At 38.3% G+C, this 21,051-nt stretch overlaps 1 protein-coding gene across 4 annotated transcripts in view; it reads right to left on the bottom strand.

Annotated features, from left to right (window-relative positions):
• Positions 1–381: 381 nt before the first annotated feature.
• The window catches only part of iars1 (isoleucyl-tRNA synthetase 1), a 186,242-nt gene continuing 165,572 nt past the window's right edge, over positions 382–21,051 (bottom strand). For all 4 annotated transcript variants that reach the window (XM_043707895.2, XM_043707896.2, XM_043707897.2 and 1 more), the window contains 2 exons: positions 6,248–6,400; positions 382–2,383 (listed from right to left, as the gene is read on the bottom strand). In XM_043707895.2, the coding sequence (XP_043563830.2) occupies positions 2,301–2,383; positions 6,248–6,400 (236 nt within the window). In that variant the 3' untranslated portion in view covers positions 382–2,300. The remainder of the gene's footprint in view (positions 2,384–6,247; positions 6,401–21,051) is intronic.

The raw sequence follows: 21,051 nt of genomic DNA, 5'->3' as shown, positions 1-21,051 counted from the left end.
CCAGTTATTTGGCAACACCCCTGTTTCCAAGGACATTTTGAAGACTGTGACCAGCAGTTCTGCAATTTCTACACTTACTTTCCTCAGTAATTTAGGATGTATCCCATCCAGACAAGATCAATTATCAATTTTAAGTACTATCATCCTTCCTAATATCCATATCTTTTTATTTCATCCAATCTTGTTGTTCACTGTGGCTTTGATGAAGCCCTTTTTCTCAGTATATGTTTTTAAAAAGTGGTGTATCATATGGTTGAGAGGTAGATGTTTTCGACACTAACCACACCAGTTGGACTACAAATCAGTTTAACTACTGGTCACAAAAAGCATTGATTAAGAAGCTCATAATAAAAAAACAAAGTGCACCATTACAATTGTCACTACATTACATTGTTATATTTATTTAAAGTTAGTTCACGCATTGAGAAACAAACAACCTCAACCCGAATTTTACAACTGAATATGAGCTCAAAATAATTTGCATTCCCAATCGATCTTTAGGATTAATGCAATTAGTACAGAAACAAGAGGAAGGCCTAACACTTTGAAAATACAATTCCTAGGCACATGTATAACTGTATAAGAAATCAAGAGTTTCCAAAATGTACTATAGCAGCTGTAAGTTGCTAGTTATCCAAACCTTTTTTGCCCATTTATGGGGAATTGCATTGCATAGTTTCAAGAAGGCATTTTCTGCAGAGGCTGTTTGAAAGTTATTGAAATGGAATTACAAACAACATGTTCATTCCTACAATATACCATTGTGAAAATATTAGTGATAGGTTACCACAAGTATGATGTTAAAATTCATGGGACAAAGGATGTATAATGGAGTTAACACAGTCTGAATAAAAATAGAGAGTCTGTCCAAATAATGTAGTTCAAGCATATGATGAGAGCAAAACTGCTTATTTGACAATTAATTGAATAAGTGTCCAATGCATTTGCTTTTCACACCACATTTACTAAGCAGAATTTTATTCTCAAAGTTGGGTCTTATGTTGTGTCTGCTTATTTGTTGATCATAAAAACAATCTGACATTTGAACTAAAATTGAATAGAATATACATGAAACCCAAAGCCTGAGACTCCATTCCAAAAAAACCTTCCCAAAATCAGTGGTTTACTTTCTACCCCCAAACCAAAATTGAAATGTTTGAAATGGACTACATAATCTCAAAATCAGAATGCACCAAATTTCACAATGGTTTGTCAAATTAATTCCATCCAATGTAATGCAGCAAAATATGCAATTTGATTCACATGCATTCACAAAGCTACTCACTGATCTGCATGCAAATATTGTATCCAAAAAGCATTCTTCAACAGACCATGAGGTCTGAACCATATTATCTTTTGGATGATTAAGATACAGTGAACATCATGGTAACTTTTTCTCTGCAAGATGCCACAAAACCTGGTGGCATCATTTAAAAATCTACAATCTCAGTTTAACTGTTAGACATAGTGCCCAGAAAAAAGGGGACAAAGTACCAACACTTAATTGTTTTGGAAGAAAAATTCCAAACAGCATGGTAGTTCAATCTAAAATGTTAGAAGGCAATTTTTCATTCAGATGTTGTAAAGATCTGAGCTATTACCACAAAGATTTAGGAAAAATAACTTTTGTTCTTTTCCATAATTTTGTAGTACAACCAGCATACAAACTGGGGACTTTAGAAAAGATTAACAAGATTGTGGGAACTTTGCTCTTCAGATTTATTCTTTATTCTTGTTCGTGATGTACCTTGTTATCTACCCAACTATTTATTTTTGTGATGATGAATGTTTCAGTCTCTCTATTAGTATCCTTTGTGCCAATGACTCCCACAAAGCACCTGAAGCAGAGGATGACTTCCACGTCTCTATTAATGTTACGCTGATGAAGCTATAAAAAGTATCAATATCAACCTTTTAAAATGAATTCCCCTCCCTCAAAGGGGAAATGCCTGGCGTCTTGCTCAGCACAACAGCACAGAGGAGATCAGATACGCATAAGAACAAACTGACTTAGCACCTGTGCCCTCCCACCTGTAGTCTCCTTTGCACCAATATTACTATAATGTCCAACTGTAGATTACTGTTGCTGAGGTTCAAGAGGAAAATTAATCAATATATGTATGACATCAAATAAAGTGTAATTTTATGAAATAGCATTTAATCTTCTTCAGTGATGTGTCAAGTGTACAGTCAAACAACATTTTCAAATTTTCTAAATTAAATCCAGGTATGGATAATCCATTAGCAGTACAACATGGTCATAACGCAGCATTCATAAGGACGAAATATTTGTACAGATCTTAGGCCTCAGCTGTTGTCGGCAAAACATGAATATAAATAGTCTTCATATTCAACATTTTCATTGAAGAGTCATCTGTAATTTCTGAAAAAAGATAGTAACATTTTAAAAACGCACTATTATTGTATGTAAAAAATTAGAAATTCACACTTTTTTCCCCAAGATTACAAGAATGACACAATTGCTGGTCATGAAAGCAATCTAACATCTGAACTAAAATTGAATAGGGTATATATAAAGCCTAAAGCCTAAGACTCTATTCCAAATAACCTTCCCAAATATTAGTGGTTTACTCACTTCCCTCAATCCAATATGGAATACTGAAAAGTTTGAAACTGGACTACACAATCTCAAAGTCAAAATGCACAGATGTGACAATGGTTTGTCAAATTAATTCCATCCAATGTAATGCAACAAAATTTGTAGTTTGATTTGTGTGCAATGACCATATGCATATGCAGTAAACTTGTACATGTGCATTTGTTTATTTATTTAGGAGCAAAGGCACAGCAAAATTAACCAAGCAGAGGCATTTTAAGAAGTAAGCTTGATTCCATGGTTCAGTATCAATTCAAACATTGTTGAAATGTATTCAAGTCTTCTAAGAACAAAGCGTTTTAGGAATCTTACAGGAGGACTCTTCAAATAAAAACAAACTTATAGAAATGTATGAAAAGGGTAGCCTTACATTAGTGGGCTTACTTATAACTTTTGGTGAACTTCATTCCTTCCTGATAAATTAGCTTTGTCTTGGAAACCAACACTGTTGTGCAAAATATGTCAAATTTTTTGCACCACTTCAATATTTTGATAAAGGAAGAGCCGAAATAGGTATTCATTTTGCACCATACGTTTGACGATCAGAACTTGGGCATTATTTTATTTTGTAAGAGATTGAAGGATATTTCATGTCTTCTTCCATTTGCTCTCTATTTTTCAAATGACTTTGAAATAAAATTTCACAAACAACAGTATGATACATTACCACTTCTCATCCTGACTTGTGTTGTCATTGCACTATATTATGGTCTTCACTGCTCAATACTTCATAAAAAAAACTGCTTACAAGCCAAATGGAACAAAATTAATCCAAGAGACAAAATCTTTTCATACCAAATTTTATTCTTCTCTAAATTGTGTCTATCCTCCTGAGGATCCTACAATAGACCATGACCCATTTTAAAGTTAAAAACAGTAGCACAGATGCAGCAGCCCATTTTACTGGCCTACCTACACTGCACTTGAAAATTCATCTGTGCAACACAGGTCAAATATTAATTCAGAATGAGCACATGCTGCTCAAATGGAATAAAAGTAGAAATAAAATTGAAAAATGCATTTTTAAGCTAATAATATACACATGGCACTTTAGACATAGAAACGTTCAGTATTTAGTGTATTCTTAAGACATTTTGTGCATTAAGTTATTTTTGAAGCCACTGAGGGAGTATGGAGTAAGAATCAAATTTATTTTAATTTTTTGACATTTTCAAAAGGTGTGATAATGCCAGTGCTAAGCCCTGAAGCATATATCATTTATTAGCTGAGATAGTTCATGAACAATAACAATCATGGTGGCTGGGTAAGGGAACTAGAATGTTAAACAGGGATAAGATGAAGCTCCAGATAGGAGAAGCTGTAAGCCTTCGACAGGATTGTTGGGACACAGGAGAAAATAGGTTTCCATTCTGCTGTTATTCCACTTCTTAACTGACCACATTAGCACAGAAACAGTTAAGTTTCATGCTTTTCTTCAGCATCAGTGGATCAAAAGTTATCCCATTTGTGGAAATCAGAGCATCAATATTAGTACAGTTAGTAACCAGACATCATAATAGACACAGTAATGGACTTGTGGTGCTGGTAATTAGTTAATACATGTAAATTAGTAAACATTTCAGTTGAAATGACATTTTGCTTAAATTATATTATAACAATGTACCAAAATAATATTAAACATACATTGAACACACTTAAAAACGATGTGCAACAATGTAACAAAAGCCTCTATTATTTGGGAAATGTTAAGAGTAATGGCACTTAACATTCTTCTAAATAATATTGCAGCATATGCTGAATTTGAATATCTGTACTCTTGTTCACTAGCTCAGTATTCTGTTGTTCAAATCATTTTAAGTATTTACATACTGTGGACCACTGCAAATTAAATTAGTTCGAAAATTGCAAACTAAATTAGAATTTTTGAGAGTGCTACTTTGACACCACTTGGGAAATGGTCTTCTAGAAATATCTCTAATCACTTTTCTTCCATTAAAAAATGTATAGGAATTTGCATTACATTTTCTCTTTCTCAGTCTGTACAGGAACCAAAGGACTACTTATATTTTTGTTGCAAACCAGTTAGGTTTGAAACTGAAGTCAACATCAAAAGCTAAAACTTTCTGCATTTTGTGGCTAGCTTCAGAAAATGTTAATTATTGTGGATACTGAATTATTTAGGAATATTTGAAATGACACATCATAACTAAGTTGCATAATATTTGGATAAAATCTGCATGCCAGAATTTCCTGTACTTTGGTTTATATGAAATAAGCTCACTTTGACCTTTCACATTCTTGTCCTTAATATTTCTGTGCTTAAGATCACGCAAACAGTAGTTGCGAACAAATACAATAGCAAGATTAAAATAGTCAAAGTAAACAGAGACTTATTTTTATAATTGAGTATGTAATTAATAAAAATAGTCTTCATGATTATATTTAAGAACTGATCCATTGAGGAAATAAACAGATTATGGAGCATATAAACGACTGTGCAAGAATATCATTTTTTTCCTCTGTTACTGCCATAGAAATAAACCACTGGTTTTAAAATCACCTTCATTGCCTTGAGCAATTTTTGTATGGAATACTGGTGCTGTGGTTAAACTCAAGTGACAAATGTCATTAACGAAAAAAAATTAAAGTCCACAATACAACCCTAAGTTCAATGTTGTAGGGTTGATTTGCAAATGAGGGCACCACAAGAACTCAGCATGCAAGTACCATTGATAGTTACTTATAGTGGAGAAAGTGAGGTCTGCAGATGCTGGAGATCAGAGCTGAAAATGTGTTGCTGGAAAAGCGCAGCAGGTCAGGCAGCATCCAGGGAACAGGAGAATCGACATTTCGGGCATAAGCCCTTCCTGAAGAAGGGCTTATGCCCGAAACGTCGATTCTCCTGTTCCTTGGATGCTGCCTGATCTGCTGCGCTTTTCCAGCAACACATTTTCAGCTAGTTACTTATAGTGTCTAAAGAAAGGTTACCAAAGCAAACAGCTAGCAGAGGTGGAAATATGCAACACATACAAAAGAAAATGTGGTAAAACATTTAATGCACTCGAATTTAATCTTCCAATACTCAACACGCATCACAAACCCAAAAATGGTCCTTCATGGGAAAGGGAGAAGAATGTATATTTGGAACACACACCAGAGGTATATTCAAAAGGAGAACTGGAGCTGTAGATACTAAATTTGAGATATACATGGCCAAAACCAATTAGATTACTTTACATTTTTAGATTAGATTAGATTAGATTACTTTACAGTGTGGAAACAGGCCCTTCGGCCCAACAAGTCCACACCGCCCCGCCGAAGCGCAAACCACCCATGCCCCTACATTTACCCCTTACCTAACACTATGGGCAGTTTAGCAGGCCAATTCACCTAACCTGCACATCTTTGGACTGTGGGAGGAAACCGGAGCACCCGGAGGAAACCCACACAGACACGGGGAGAATGTGCAAACTCCACACAGTCAGTTGCCTGAGGCGGGAATTGAACCCGGATCTCTGGAGCTGCGAGGCAGCAGTGCTAACCACTGTGCCACCGTGCCGCCCAATTGTCACAATTTAAAGGTCTCTATACTTCTAGAGCACTGAAATCTCAAAATTAAGTTGCTCCTTAGCTCTCCTAGCCAGTGCTTATATCATCAACAAGACATACCTTCTGCTTTGGTATCACCTAGGCACAATCTTAGTTTCTTGCTTCTGAGGCCAAATACTTTGGCTGCCTCATGATAAAGATCAGCATACGTCAGCCCATTCTGACCAGCTGGGTTTTCCAGCAAAAGAGCTCCAACTGTGCCTTTGAGGCATTCTATAATACAAGAACAGAACATGCAAGTAAAGTGAGTGAAGATACCAGCAATTTTCAGTCTGTAGCTATTTTTTGTAGTTGCTAAATTATAACTCATACATCTCTTAAAGACAGACTGGCATAAAACAACCTTAAACCCAACAAATCAGTAGGACCGCATGTTGTATTGCGTCTAAATTGATTCTGCTTTAGTTATAATGCAAATTTTCATCTATTAATTTGCATTTTTAGTTCAGGTATCCAGTGAAGCAGATCATCCACAACTTGGACCACAGAATAATTTGATTGTTTTGGAAAAAGAATTGAAATTCTGACTTTAGACATTAAAAATACACCAAGAAAATCATAGGATGATAAGACTGGCTTTATGAAAGGAAAATTTGGATGACAAAGTTATTGGACTTTTTTGAGGATGTCACCAGGAGGGTAGATAAAAGGGACCCAATGAATGCAGTTTACTTGAAGTTGCAAAAGGCATTCAAAAATGTGATATATTAATATGCAATGACAAGATTCATGGAGTTGGGGCAATATAGTGGCATGCCTTGCAGGAAGGTTAAGAGACAAAAAGCAAAGAGTAATGACAAAGGGACATTGTCAACTAAGTAGGCTGTAACTAGTCGAACACCACAAGAATCAGTGCTGGGTCCCAGCTATTTGCAATCTATATTAATAACTTGAATCAACAGAGTGATGCATTTAATTTTGCTAACAATATAAAGTTAGGTATGAAATTAAGCAGTGAGGAACACAGAAAGAGGCTGAAAAGACATTATAAACAGAGTAAGTGAGTGGGCAGAGAGGTGGCAGATGGAACACAATATGGGGCAGTGTGAAGTTATTCATTTCTGTAGTAAGAACAGAATAGCAGAATATTTGAAATTCATGAAACATCTAAATGTTCATGTTCAGACAGACTTGTTTGCACCCCATATGGAACTCAAACCTAGCATGCAGGTAGGGCGAGTGATCAAGAAGGCAACGGCCACATTTTATTACTTTATTACAAGGGGACTGGAGCACAGGGAAAAAAAATAGTTGATGTTAAAATTGTACAAGGTAAGACCACATGTAGAGTGCTGAGCAGAGTTTTGGTCTCCATTTTGTATAAAATTATAAAATTGGATGGGAGGCAAAAGTCCACTACACTGATTCCTAGACTGACAGTTTTGTCCAGTAATAGGAGGCTGACTAAATTGGGCCCTTACTTTCTGGATCAAAAATAGTAAGTGCTATAAAAATCCAGCAGGTCTGGCAGCATCTGTGGAGAGAAACACAGAGGTCATGTTTCAAGTCCAGTGAGTTCTGACAAATACCTTTTTTTGGGGGGTACAAATGTGACCAAACCCAGATCAAAGAAGTTGAAAAGGAGACAGAATACGTTAAGAGATAACAATGCCTGCAGGTCAAACAAAAGACTACATTTTTCTCACAGTCTTTTTGTATTAGGAACAGTTCAAGTGCTTTCATAAACAAATTATTTTATTGGATCTGACTCAAATTAAACAAGTGATTTGTCAACCCACATGACATGCTAGAGATGAAAGTTATTTCAATACTTGAAACTTCTATAACAGAATTGCTGATAATGCTCTAATATATTATCTCTTGGGGGAAAGAGTAATGAATTATTTTACAAACAAGGAATTGATTGATACCAATCATATGTTTCAAAACCTCAAACAGATTCTGATTTAAATCAGGCTCTTTGGGAGTGCAATACATTTAACATTTTATATTTAATACAGTCCTCTTGCTTTTAATTTTATTCACCATTAATAGACTGAAAATATATGATGATGTTTACATTGAAGGCAAATGCTTTGTCATCTAACATAGTCTTATAATTTCTCTGTAAAGGCAATTAGCAAAGCATCCTTTGGTAAGGTTTCCACAGTTAAGTGATCTCTGCTTCATTATAACAGTATTTAAAAAGGACCTAACAACATACAGTGTTTGAAAAATTAAAAGCCAGTTATGGAAACCAGATACTAGCATCAGAGTTTAGTTCCACTCAATTAATTGAGGAAAGCTACATGATATATACCTCATAGGAATGTGATTTAACTGTCAAAATCTGTAACTCCTCTCAACTTCAGTCCCATTAAAATTAAAAATGTGAACCACGTACAAAAGACAGTAAAATAGCATGACATAGGAGTAGGGGACAAAAGTAGGAAAGTCTTGCTACACCTGCAAAGGGAGTAGGTGAGATTACACTGGTAGGACCATCAGGTCTCCTTTTCTAGGAACAGTTCAGAGAAAGCTCACTAAGCTGATTCCTACAATTAAGGGGTTGTCTTATGAACAAAGTTTGAGAAAATTAGGCCTTTAACCATCAGAGTTTAGAAAAATGGGAGTTAAGCTTATTGAAATACACAATATTCTGAGGTGGTTTGACAGGGTAAATCCTGCGAATAGGTTTTCCTCATGGGAGGATCTAGAACTCAGAGACAGTTTGAAAACAAAGAGGATACTTTTCAAGACAGTTATGAAGAGACATTGCTTCTTTCAAAAAGTCATTAAACTTGGCAATACTCTATCCCAGAGATTAGTAGAGACTGAGATGTTGAAAATATTTAAAATTAAGTTTGACAGGTTTTTGATTGTCAAGAGAATAATTGGTTATGAAGGACAAGCAAGCAGGAAAGTTACCAGCTTAGTTACAACTAGCTTAGCCAAGGCGTTGCTGAATGGTGGAGTATGGCTTAATGGGTCAAATAGTCTGAATTATACTATTGCACTGGCCTATGGAAAAGTTGGTATAAGAGATCACCTTTTGGGTAGTGTAACTCAAAGGACCACAATAAGATATAGACCACAGCAAGTTCACTTTGACAATCAGTATACTCCAAACTGTATAAAGGCATTCAACACCAAAGCAAAGACTGTTTCATAGTCACAATGGTTTTAAAATATGGCATATTTGGGAATAGTGAGCAATTGTCCAAATATATTGTACACTTCAACACTGCCAGAATGATGATGGCCACATGAACTGTACATTAAACAAAGTGAATGCTATAGCATCTAGCATAAAGGTGAGACATTCCATAGTTTCCAGAACAGAAGGTTACTCTTAAGTCAATTTCTGCATCATATATTTTCAAAGATAACAATACAAACAGTTTAAACAGGTGATCTAGGATTAATAACATGATTTATTTATTTATTTCATGCTAGCTTACAAAAGTTGGCCAGAGCAAAATGAAAGAAACAGGTCTCTCACAAAAGATTATGAAGAGTGGCAACATTCTGGTATAAATATCAGTAACTCTCTATCACAACTCCTCCTTACTCCACTCCAACAATAAATTGCATACAGTTAACCACTAATAGATTGAATGGCTGACAGGCATCATCTGGCGAGTTACAAACCAGTGATCTCATGAAGTGGCACAAATGAAATCAGAACCTTTGAAAGTAATCAATAAAATGGAATTCAAATGAAGTCTATACTAATTTCCAGGTCCCTGTTTTAAAAATATATACATACATTAAGATGTCCAGAAATGAAAACTTAAACAATAATTTATGATTAGCTTATTAAACTGCAACAGAAGATGTAAAGAATACTGTGACATGATTTAAGATAATTTGCAGCATAGGACCTGACTACTATTCTGCAATCTACAGCAGTTCAGTAGTGTGGACAGGTGGATCTACAGATTAGTCTCTCATTGGGAAAAGAATACTTGAGATCTAGAAATTAAAAGCTGGAGAAATTCAAGTCTGGCAACTTCTTTGGAAAGAACAGAACAGTAAATGTTTCAAGTTTAAATCAGTTTCAAATGTTAACTCTGTCTTACTCTCTCACAAATACTATCAGAGCTACCAAGTTTCTCTGGCATTGTTTTTATTTAAATTTTCAACATCACAGTATTTTAAGTACTGAATATTTGAGAACTGTTCCAGTACGCAAAAAACATTCTACAGCTTATTCCCGAATACATTAATTACGAAGAAGCTCAAACGACTGTTCTAATTACTAATTGTCAGAGCTCCAGATATAGATATACTGTAGCCTAATGTTTTCAGCAACATAAGTGTTTTTACCAAAGACTATACAAAAGGGAAGCAGACTATGTGATCAGGTACTATGAGTTCAATTCTAAAGTCAAGAACGCTCATTGCAAAACTTTTAAGCAGGAATGCATGCACACAAGACATTTAGGAAACTGCATAGGATTCAAATTAAGAATGCTGATCACTGTGTCCAAATTCTTGATATCAATGATTCCTACATGAAGTTCTGGATCCAAAAAATTTAAAATTGCAAGTTTATTACTGTTGAAATATTTTAGGAAGTCAGTTCATGAAACAATTTTAATTGATCAGATGTCCTAACACTCAAACATCTTGAATTTTTTTCTCATGGTTTACACCATCAAAATTGTTCATTTCTATTCATGCCTGTCAATTCATTACCAAATATCAATCATTCCTATACTTAAACCCAACAATTTGTGTGGCGGGGAAGATTACAACTAAAAGTTAAGGTTGAATTTCAACTTTTTGTCTTGTACTCAAGTGGACTCACACAAATATCAATGTCAAGTGGAACAATATTTTTATGTTATTTAAAAAGTGCTGATTCGATGGCAAGTAGACGCTTTTGCCATGCAAAGTGCACCAAAGGAACTGAATTCGAATTTCTTTCTCATAATGATGAAATTGTGTATTCTACCTCACACCACTTTCACTTTGCAATTAATAAAACTAAAATTAAATTCTCTATAAAGTAGGGTTTAGTAATATATGCTGGCCAAGCTACATCACATATATGAATGAATAAAAATAAATAAAATTATGAAAACTTACATGAAATTAGACAGAATATTTATTTGAAAATTTAATTGCATATCAGCAGGCATTGTATGAATATGGAGCACAGATATTTGCTGCAAGCTAAGGTCTAATAAATGAAATGTAACTTTATTCACACAAAATTATAGTTTCCTTGAAAGACGTAATAGATGCCAATCTCACCTAGGAATTCAACAGACGTGATAGATTTAGCCCTGGTTCCTATCAGGCAGGATTACCTGTCTGCTTCAAATAAGAGTCACACTGGACTCGAAACGATGACATTGTTCCTCTATGATTCTGCAAGACCTGCTGAGTTTCTCCCACATTTTTATCTCAGGTTGCCATTTCTCGTTTTGTTAGCCAATTATCCATGGAAAACAAACGTGTTGTATATAATATTGAATATATGATACAGGATTGGACTGCACCTTAAAATTCATGGCAGAATCAGTGATTAAGAATTGCTATCTGGATGTGACATAATACAATATCCAATCTCTGTGCAGCAAATACAAAACAGCAAATTCAATAGCTGAAATTAAAACATTCTTTGTTTATAAGTGAACGGTACTTTGTTGTGGTTCTGTTCGCCGAGCTGGGAATTTGTGTTGCAGACGTTTCGTCCCCTGTCTGGGTGACATCCTCAGTGCTAGGGAGCCTCCTGTGAAGCACTTCTTTGATGTTTCCTCCGGCATTTATAGTGATTTAAACCTGCCGCTTCCGGTTGTCAGTTCCAGCTGTCCGCTGCAGTGGTCGGTATATTGGATCCAGGTCGATGTGCTTATTGATTGAATCTGTGGATGAGTGCCATGCCTCTAGGAATTCCCTGGCTGTTCTCTGTTTGGCTTGTCCTATAATAGTAGTGTTGTCCCAGTCGAATTCCCATATCGACCTGGACCGAATATACCAACCACTGCAGCGGACAGCTGGAACTGACAACCGGAAGCGGCAGATTCAAACCACTATAAATGCCGGAGAAAACATCACAGAAGCGCTTCACAGGAGGCTCCCAAGCACTGAGGATGTCACCTAGACAGGGGACGAAACGTCTGCAACACAAATTCCCAGCTCGACGAACAGAACCACAACGAGCACCCGAGCTACAAATCTTCTCACAGACTTTGAACGGTACTTTGCTTAAATATTGTTATTACACTAAGACAACTGACTGTTGATGCCAATTGTATTTGCCTGATGCTGCAAATTCAGAATGATGCAAAGAAATTCAGCTTGAATAACACAGTCTTTTGGTTTGCAAATTCAGTAATGCGATAAAGTACTTTTTTTTAATTTAAATCATCACACACACTATAAACAGTCCATTCAGCTGTTTCACATCCAATTCATTTTGAATGCAAAGGAACATTTTAAAATCAATTCATATAATGCACTTTAAGGTTTATGCCACATAATAAATCATTTCAACATAATGAAAAATATTACAAAGGGTCACTTGTTGCACTATTCTGTAAAACTTCATATGACAAATCTTTAAATGGATAACCTTACAGAAACAAATTATAGGAAGGATTTACAAGAATGATTCCAGGGACAAAGGACTTTGATTATGTGGATAAATTGCAGAATTCTAGGTTGACCTCCTTTCAAGAGAAGGGAGATAGGAGATTTGTTAAACATATTCAAAATCATGAGGAGTCTAAACAAAGTAGATAAAGAGTAAGTTATTCCTATTGACAGAAAGATCAAGAACCAGAGAACATTAGCAAGTCTAGCAGAGTCTGTGGAGAGAGAAACAGAGTTCACGTTTCGAGTTTAACAAGACCCTCCTTCAGAACTGTCAGACCTGCGTTTCTCCAACCTTCTGTCTTTATTTCAGATTTCCAGCAATATTGTGCCTTTATTTGAACATAAGTCTCAGTTAGTTGGCAAAGGAATTAAAGGTGGCATGAGGAGAAAACATTCTTTTATACTAGGGTATATAATATCCTGCCAGACAGTTTGGAGGAGACATGCATAATCATGAAGTGTGAAAGATAAATGGATCCATAAAGAGAGAAAGAAATGTAGGGCTGAGGGGAAAGCCTGGTGAAGTGGGACTACCTTAACTGCTCCTGGAGAGAGTCAGTACAGCCTTGATCAACCGAATAATCTCCATCTGTGTCATTATTCTGGGATTTCTATCAAATGATTCTATGAACTCATTTTCTTTTGCACAATAGAACTATCAAATACACAAATGGAAACTAAATGGAAAATATCAGCACTATCTCCAAGTTAAATAACCAATTCCCAAGAGCCTTGATCTTATTAAAATTTAAGTGAAAGCACATGTATAGAAATATTTTATCCCAACACACCCACATCTTTCTACTTGCTGTTGAAAAACTTTAATTTGAGGATCCATCTCACTATAACAAGTCTTATTTTATAAAATTACACATGGACAGATCGTGTTTCTTTCAGCTATTTTTCAATTTTCTCTTCTCATTCTCAAGTCTCCGATATGACACCCAAACCATATGGTAGGCAAGTAGTCTACTGAAGCCTCCACTAATAAATTCATTCTGAGCAGGATTATATGCTCATGGAAACAGTGGAATTATCTGCCCAGACTGATTCTGGAATCTTTACTCGGTTCAGTCATTATCCAGGTCTAATCTAAAGCTAACAGAGCTCTGTAAACATAAGAGACCATGGTATGTTCACATGGTACCACTTGATAGCCACTTCCTCTCTAACCCCACCACCAAAAGAAATAGCCTGCCAAATTTCACCTGACTGCCATGCCAATTGTACTTTTGCATGGGCTGTGTAATAGAGATCAATTTTCCAATAAGGCAGGTGAGTTCCTGATTTCAGTACCAACCCCTACCTAGCTTTTCATGGTGACTGAGTCAGAGGTGGTCAGGATGGTAGTGGGTTATTTACTTGATGGCTAACAGATTAAGTCCCACCTCTGATCAAAACTATTGGGCGAGGGGTTGCCATTGACTACTGCAGAAGTTTTGCCAAAGAAGCTTATCTCAAGAATAGACAATGGGAAATGTTTTAACTTCTTAAATAAGAGGTTGTTTCACAAGAACAGTGGGTGGAATCTCACACGAGTCTCAGCAATTTGTGGAAGAATCAACCAGGATGTTCAACAATGCTCCTCTTGTCGGTGGGAGCAACTGGTTCCATGCTTTATGTTTTTCATGAGCAGTGTGACACATTTCTTGCTCGGCAGTGGCAAATTACCAAATATGGGGATTATTGCTTGTTAAATGCCTTACTTGCCGCAGCCTAATATTCAGCTTTTTATCTTAAAAAGATCGCCATCCAAACTAGATGTTGGGAAAACTCAACGTGGAAATCAGAGTGTGTACTTGGCTGATTTAGTTCACCTGTTTCTCTGAACAATCTTTACCTCCAATCAAGTTGTGTCCCAGGGAATGATTTATGAGCACTAGCTGTGTGTACTGACATCCACAGACAATGGCATCTACCACCCACTGCAGTCATCGTAACACCCCTCCAATTCATGGTAGGTTGCACATGAAGCATAGACTTGCATCACGGGGCACACCAGCTAAGAGCACGGACAGGCCGCTGCATGGAGACTTTATATGCATGGACAGGCAGCCTGTTTGTCAATAGTGATCTGTCTAGAGGTGGGGACAGCGTGATGAACAGTACACAGATGTCAATTTAACACTTACAGCAGGTGCCAACTGCAAACACACCAAATGGCCATGACAGATATTGATCCAGTCAAGAGGGGGCCACTCTCAGTCAGGGAGTCCTGGAAATAGCAGTCATGGACACAGCCCATATACAATCCAGGATCTGCACCACAGTTAGTCATCTGCTTGGGATGCTCAAAGTCAGGGGAACTGTCCGATTACGGCCCAGAGAGTGGGCAGCAGTCAGTCCTGTAAGGTGTGCATCAGGAGTCAGGAGAATCCGGTGTCTTCAGTTGGGAAGCTGCAAGAGCAGAGGTCTACAGCATGGAAACAGGCCCTTCGCTCAACTTGCCCATGCGACGATCAAAGTCATGTCATGTCATGTCCAAGTTCTACCCAACAAAGTCAGCCAAAGGTTTGGGTTGAATACAGTCCTGGGTGCCCATCCATTGATTGTTAAGGAGGGGTTTTAGATTAGATTACTTACATAGATTAGATTACTTAGTGTGGAAACAGGCCCTTTGTCCCAACAAGTCCACACCGCCCCGCCGAAGCGCAACCCACCCATACCCCTACATTTTACCCCTTGCCTAACACTATGGGCAATTTAGCATGGCCAATTCACCTGACCTGCACATCTTTTTTTTTGGATTGTGGGAGGAAACCGGAGCAAACCCACGCGGACACGGGGAGAACGTGCAAACTCCACACAGTCAGTCGCCTGAGGCGGGAATTGAACCCGGGTCTCTGGCGCTGTGAGGCAGCAGTGCTAACCACTGTGCCACCATGCCGCCCACCCCAAATGGCCATGACAGATATTGATCCAGTCAAGAGGGGGCCACTCTCAGTCAGGGAGTCCTGGAAATAGCAGTCATGGACACAGCCCATATACAATCCAGCAGATGACTAACTGTGATGCAGATCCTGGATTGTATATGGGCTGTGTCCATGACTGCTATTTCCAGGACTCCCTGACTGAGAGTGGCCCCCTCTTGACTGGATCAATATCTGTCATGGCCATTTGGGGTGGGCGGCATGGTGGCACAGTGGTTAGCACTGCTGCCTCACAGCGCCAGAGACCCGGGTTCAATTCCCGCCTCAGGTGACTGACTGTGTGGAGTTTGCACATTCTCCCCGTGTCCGCGTGGGTTTCCTCCGGGTGCTCCGGTTTCCTCCCACAATCCAGGGTTGGGGTGTGCTGTAGGACCAGAAGGGGAAAAATCGCTGTCTGAAGTGATAGTAAACAACAAAACTAGGGAAGGGGAAGCAGGGAATTTGTAGAGCTCTGGGATAAGGACAGGGATGGAAAGTACTTCAAAGTTAATGGGATGGGGACTGTATAAAAGAGCATGATAAACTATTGGGGGGGGGGCTCTTAGTGACAGTGACCATCACCGTGGCCTTCACAGGGGGAAGCATACAGGAGCACATGGGCATCATGAAGGTGTCATGCCAGGATACAGGGCCAGGGAGGACAGTTGTATGCAAAGCTCAATGTGGTTTGCCCCCATGTTGCAGAGTATTGTGAGATAAAAAGAGACATGGAGACTTTTGGGGGGTGCCGATGGTGAGGGCAATGTGGTGACTAAGCAGGGACCGGTGCTGACTGTCCATGATAAGGTGAATTCCGTACCTCATTTTCCATTCTCTAGATGTGAAGAACTACGAGAAATTGACTGGAACAATGCCCTGACTGGGTGGACTAAGTGACAGTTTGTCAGTCCAAAGTGTGGGTTCACGCTTGCTAGACACTAATGACATTGCAGCAACAAATACACGAAGCAGCCATGTATAGAGCACCGCTATATTTAATCTGCAATCACTTCATCACTTATTTGATGTACATGCAGAATGACTGTGCTTAAGGGGTCAGATGCTGCTAACAGGAAAATTATCAAATGCCTTTGGTGCTTGTAAATTGAACACTCAGTGGTGCTGAAGTGAGCAGTAATGATATTAAAAATGGCCAATGCTGCCTAATGGCAAACCAAACTTCCAAGGGTCCTGCCTGAGCCATATAGCCACTTCCTCATTATCAAATAAGTGCTGTGATGGTCTGTACTGAATGCAGTGAAAAGGAACATTTGATGGGAGATAATGTATTGCCATGCTGCAGTCACTCCTCTCTTGATAGGTCACTCAGCATAGGGTCCTACAGCACAGAGACAGGCAATTCGATCAAACTAGTCCATACCGCCCAATATGTCCATCCACGCGAACCCATTTCCCTGCACTTGGCCCATATCCTTCCAAATCTTTTATATCCATGTATTTGTCCTAATGCCTTTAAATGTTGTTAATGTACCCACCTCAACCAATTTCCACTGGCAGCTCATTTCACATATGTACCACCCTCTGTGTAAAAAATTTGCTACTCAGGTTCTGTTATTCTTTCTCTTCTAACCTTAAACTAATGCCCACTAGTCCTTGATTCCCCAACCTTGGGAAAAAGGCTGAGTGCATTCATGTTATCCATGCTTCTCATGATCTGATATACTTCTATAAGATCCTCCCTCAGTCTCCTATGCTCTGAAGAAAAAGGTCCTAGCTTGTCCAACCTCTCCCGATAACTCAGACCGTGAGTCCTACCAACGTACTTGTAAATTTCTTCTGCACTCTTTCTAGTCTAATAACATCCTTCTGATAGCAAGGTGACCAAAACTGAACACAATACTCCAAGTGTGGCCTCACCAACATCCTGTACAACTGCAACATAATTTCCCAACTTTAATACTCATTGCCCTGACTGAAGAAGACCAGTGTGCCAAAAGCCTTCTTCAATGTCCTGTCAACTGCGACTCCACTTTCAGAGAACCATGCACCTGAATTCCCAGGTCTTTCTGGTTCCACTATACTCCTTAAGGCCCTATCATTCACCATGAAACTCTTACCTTGATTTGACTTTCCAAAATGCAAGACATCAGTTATTGATATTAAACTCCATTTGCCATTTCTCAGCCCACATCCCCAGCTGAACAAGGTCCTACTGCAATTTCTAATAGCCCTCCTCACGATATTTTAGTGTCATCTGCAAACTCACTAATCACGCCTTGTACATTCTCATCCAAATCACTGGCATGCATAACGAACAGTAATGGGCCCAGCACTGACCCCTCAAGCACTCTACTAGTCATAGGTCTCCAGTCCAACAAGCATCCTTCTACTAATAACCTCTATTTCTTACCATCAAGCCAAATGTGTATCCAATCTTCCAGCTCCCCCTGGATTCCATGTAATTTAACCTTCCAGAGCAGCCTACCATGTAGAACCTTATCAAAGGCCTTACTGAAATCCATATAGACTACTTCTACCGCCCTGCCCTCATCAACTTTCCTGGTCACTTGATCAAAGAATTCTATCAAAGTTGTGAGGCATGATCAAGCCTTACCTTTCCAAATGCATGGATATCTAATTTCTCAGAATCTTCTCAAGTAACTTGCCTATCACGGATGTTAGGCGTACTGATCCATAGCTCCTAGATTTTTCTTTGCAGCTCTTCTTGAATAAAAGCATGACATTTGCTATCCTCCAGTCTTCCATGACCTCACCCTTGGCTAATGATAATGCAAAAATACCAGCCAGGGCCGCTGCAATCTTTTCAAGTTACGACACGTGCTGAGCCTGAATGTGGATGGATTAAGGGGAAATGCCACTTGTTATCCAGTTGCAGAATGTATCACGATATGGGAAAGTGTGTTCAGATCTCAGCTGCAAAATATACTAGATAATGACTGTTCTGTTCCCAATTTAGCTACATTTCACAGAGAGAAGCAGGCCTTACTTTTGGTAGCATGTTGCTCACCTTCACAGGAAGGGGAAGATGGAGGCTACAGCTGATGGCAAGGAATGCCAATCTCTCAGATGTCCAGTGAGTGGCGAATTGTTCTGGGAACAGCATATGGTAGAATGAATGGAAATCAAATGAGACAGACATCCTAGAAACAGGTTGATGCAACGAGTTTAGTAAGATTCAAGAGAATTCATTGTGCTTTGTGGCGAAAACCCTCCAGAACACTCATGCAACTTGGCCATAGCTAAGAAACATAAGGTTCAGCCCTGTATAGTGGTTGCAATATGAATTGTAGTTCAGATACCACAAATCAAAATCTAGACTAATTATTGTACCAAGTCCACAAACAAAGTTTAGTATTTAACACAAAATCAGAACTCTTGATGGCACTTCAACGATAAAACTCATCTCAGAATTATATATCATTTCAGAGTAACAGAATTTAGCTTAGATCCATACATTATTCTCTTCCCACAGACATTTAATGTGAAACAACAGCCATTCATTAGTAACTGCATCTATATCTAGAGCTCCATTAGGGACTTGATCATACTGTACATATTCCTCCAGGCATTCTTAGATATTTTCTTAACCTACTTATTTTTCCTAAAAACTATGAATAAATGACTCTTCCAGCAAGTGTTACTGAGTATCAATAGATTATTCCTAAGGTTTGCACTTGATTTCGAAAATACAAGATATAACACAGCAGATACTACATATGCATTCACTTACAGCAGCCGGAGAAATTATTCATCCTTCATAATCTTGAAACCTTCAATTAGGTCATACTCAGACTTTACTTTACAACATGAAAAAAATAGTATCAGCCTGCTCAATCTTTTCTGTAATAATTCAGACAACCTGAGTAGAAAGGAACATTGTTTATTGTTGAACACCAAAATAGAGCTACTACTCATGGCGTACAATACAAGTCCCAGCCAGGGACAGAATGTACCAGATCCATCCCTGGATCTGCCTTTTTGAACCGTGTCTGCTTTATTGAGATTTTCTAATCAAACTGCTTAAAGATGCTCTAGAATAGGTGGAACTGGAACATAGTCCATATCTCTACCACTGTGTCACAAGAACTGTATATCTGCTCGTTTTTTTAATTCAGCCTGTTCAGTTTTGTGATTACACACCTCTGAAGCAGGTGTGACTTGAACCCAGGCCTCAAAAGCCCAAAGGTAAGGAAAGTACCACTGAGCCACAGACCCTTCTGGGTCTGCTTTATTCTATTTTCTAATCAACCTGTTTAAACTTTGCTACTCACCCCTGCAAACAAGTACAACTTGATTCAGACCTCCTGGCCTAGACTGTATTGCCTTATCTTTTTTCTTTCCTACTTAACCTGTTCAGAGATGCTACCCCACACCTCTGGAGCAGGTGGGACTTGAACCCAGGCCTACACAGTCCAGAGATAAGGATATTACCACCGTCCCACTGATTTATTTTCTTTTTTTTAATTCAGTCATGGATGAGGGCATTGCTGGCTAGGGCAGATCAGAGGACCAAATGGGTTTTTCCAACAAGCGATAAATTGATTCATGGTCATCATGAGATTCTTAATTCCACATTATTTTTGGTGGAATTTTAATCCGTTGCAGCACGGTTTGAAGCTGGATCTCTGGGTTAACAATCCAGCAATAATACCACTAGGTCACAACCTCCCCTATTATCTATCATATGGAGACACAAGATGTGGAGTGTAGCAACATTTCCATAATTTTTCTTTGTTCTGAACAGACCTATTGTATTAGCAACTGAAGGACAAAAAGTGCAGATCTACAGAGAATAGGCAGAGGAATGGAAGACTCTCTTGCATAAAATCCAGATGGACATGTTGGGCTAAGTAGCCCTCTATATTTGTAGTACTGAAATATACTGGCTTTGCATATCAGTTTCTAGTATATTTGCTTTCATGTGTTTGCATTATCACCACAAAGCATACTTCACCCGGCAATCATAGTCCATCTGTACCAACCTGAAACACGATGCAACAAGCTAGTAAAGCCTGGAAAGAGCATGCATTTTCTCTAGCCATACAGCTTTTGGAAATAGTAGTCATGTGATCACATGTGCATAGTGTGGAATCGCAGGTGGGTAGTGAGATCAACTGTCAGAGACTGGCTTGGCAAGAGAATGTCAATGGCTGATGTGATCAACTGTCGGAGACTCTGATAAAACCAAAATTCTATATATGCAACCAGCATAATTATTTGGCCTTTCAATTTCACTTTTTTTTTTAACAAACAAGCTCCAGTGATCACTTTTTAAAAATTCATTGGTCTTTTCAACCTACGTTGTTATTTTTTAAAAGCTGTGTACATTCTAATCCTATTATTTGTCCATTGGGTTTAGACACCCGATTCTGAATGTTTATTCTTATATGAAATGTACGCCATACTTATCTGAAGTTCATTTGC

This window comes from Chiloscyllium plagiosum, unplaced genomic scaffold (assembly GCF_037043375.1).
Source record: "Chiloscyllium plagiosum isolate Xiang-an unplaced genomic scaffold, Cpla_swu_hap1 HiC_scaffold_14, whole genome shotgun sequence".
Taxonomy (NCBI): Eukaryota; Metazoa; Chordata; class Chondrichthyes; order Orectolobiformes; family Hemiscylliidae; genus Chiloscyllium; species Chiloscyllium plagiosum.
The sequence above is the reverse complement of the archived record's forward strand: the minus strand, read 5'-3'. Positions and strand labels throughout refer to the sequence as shown.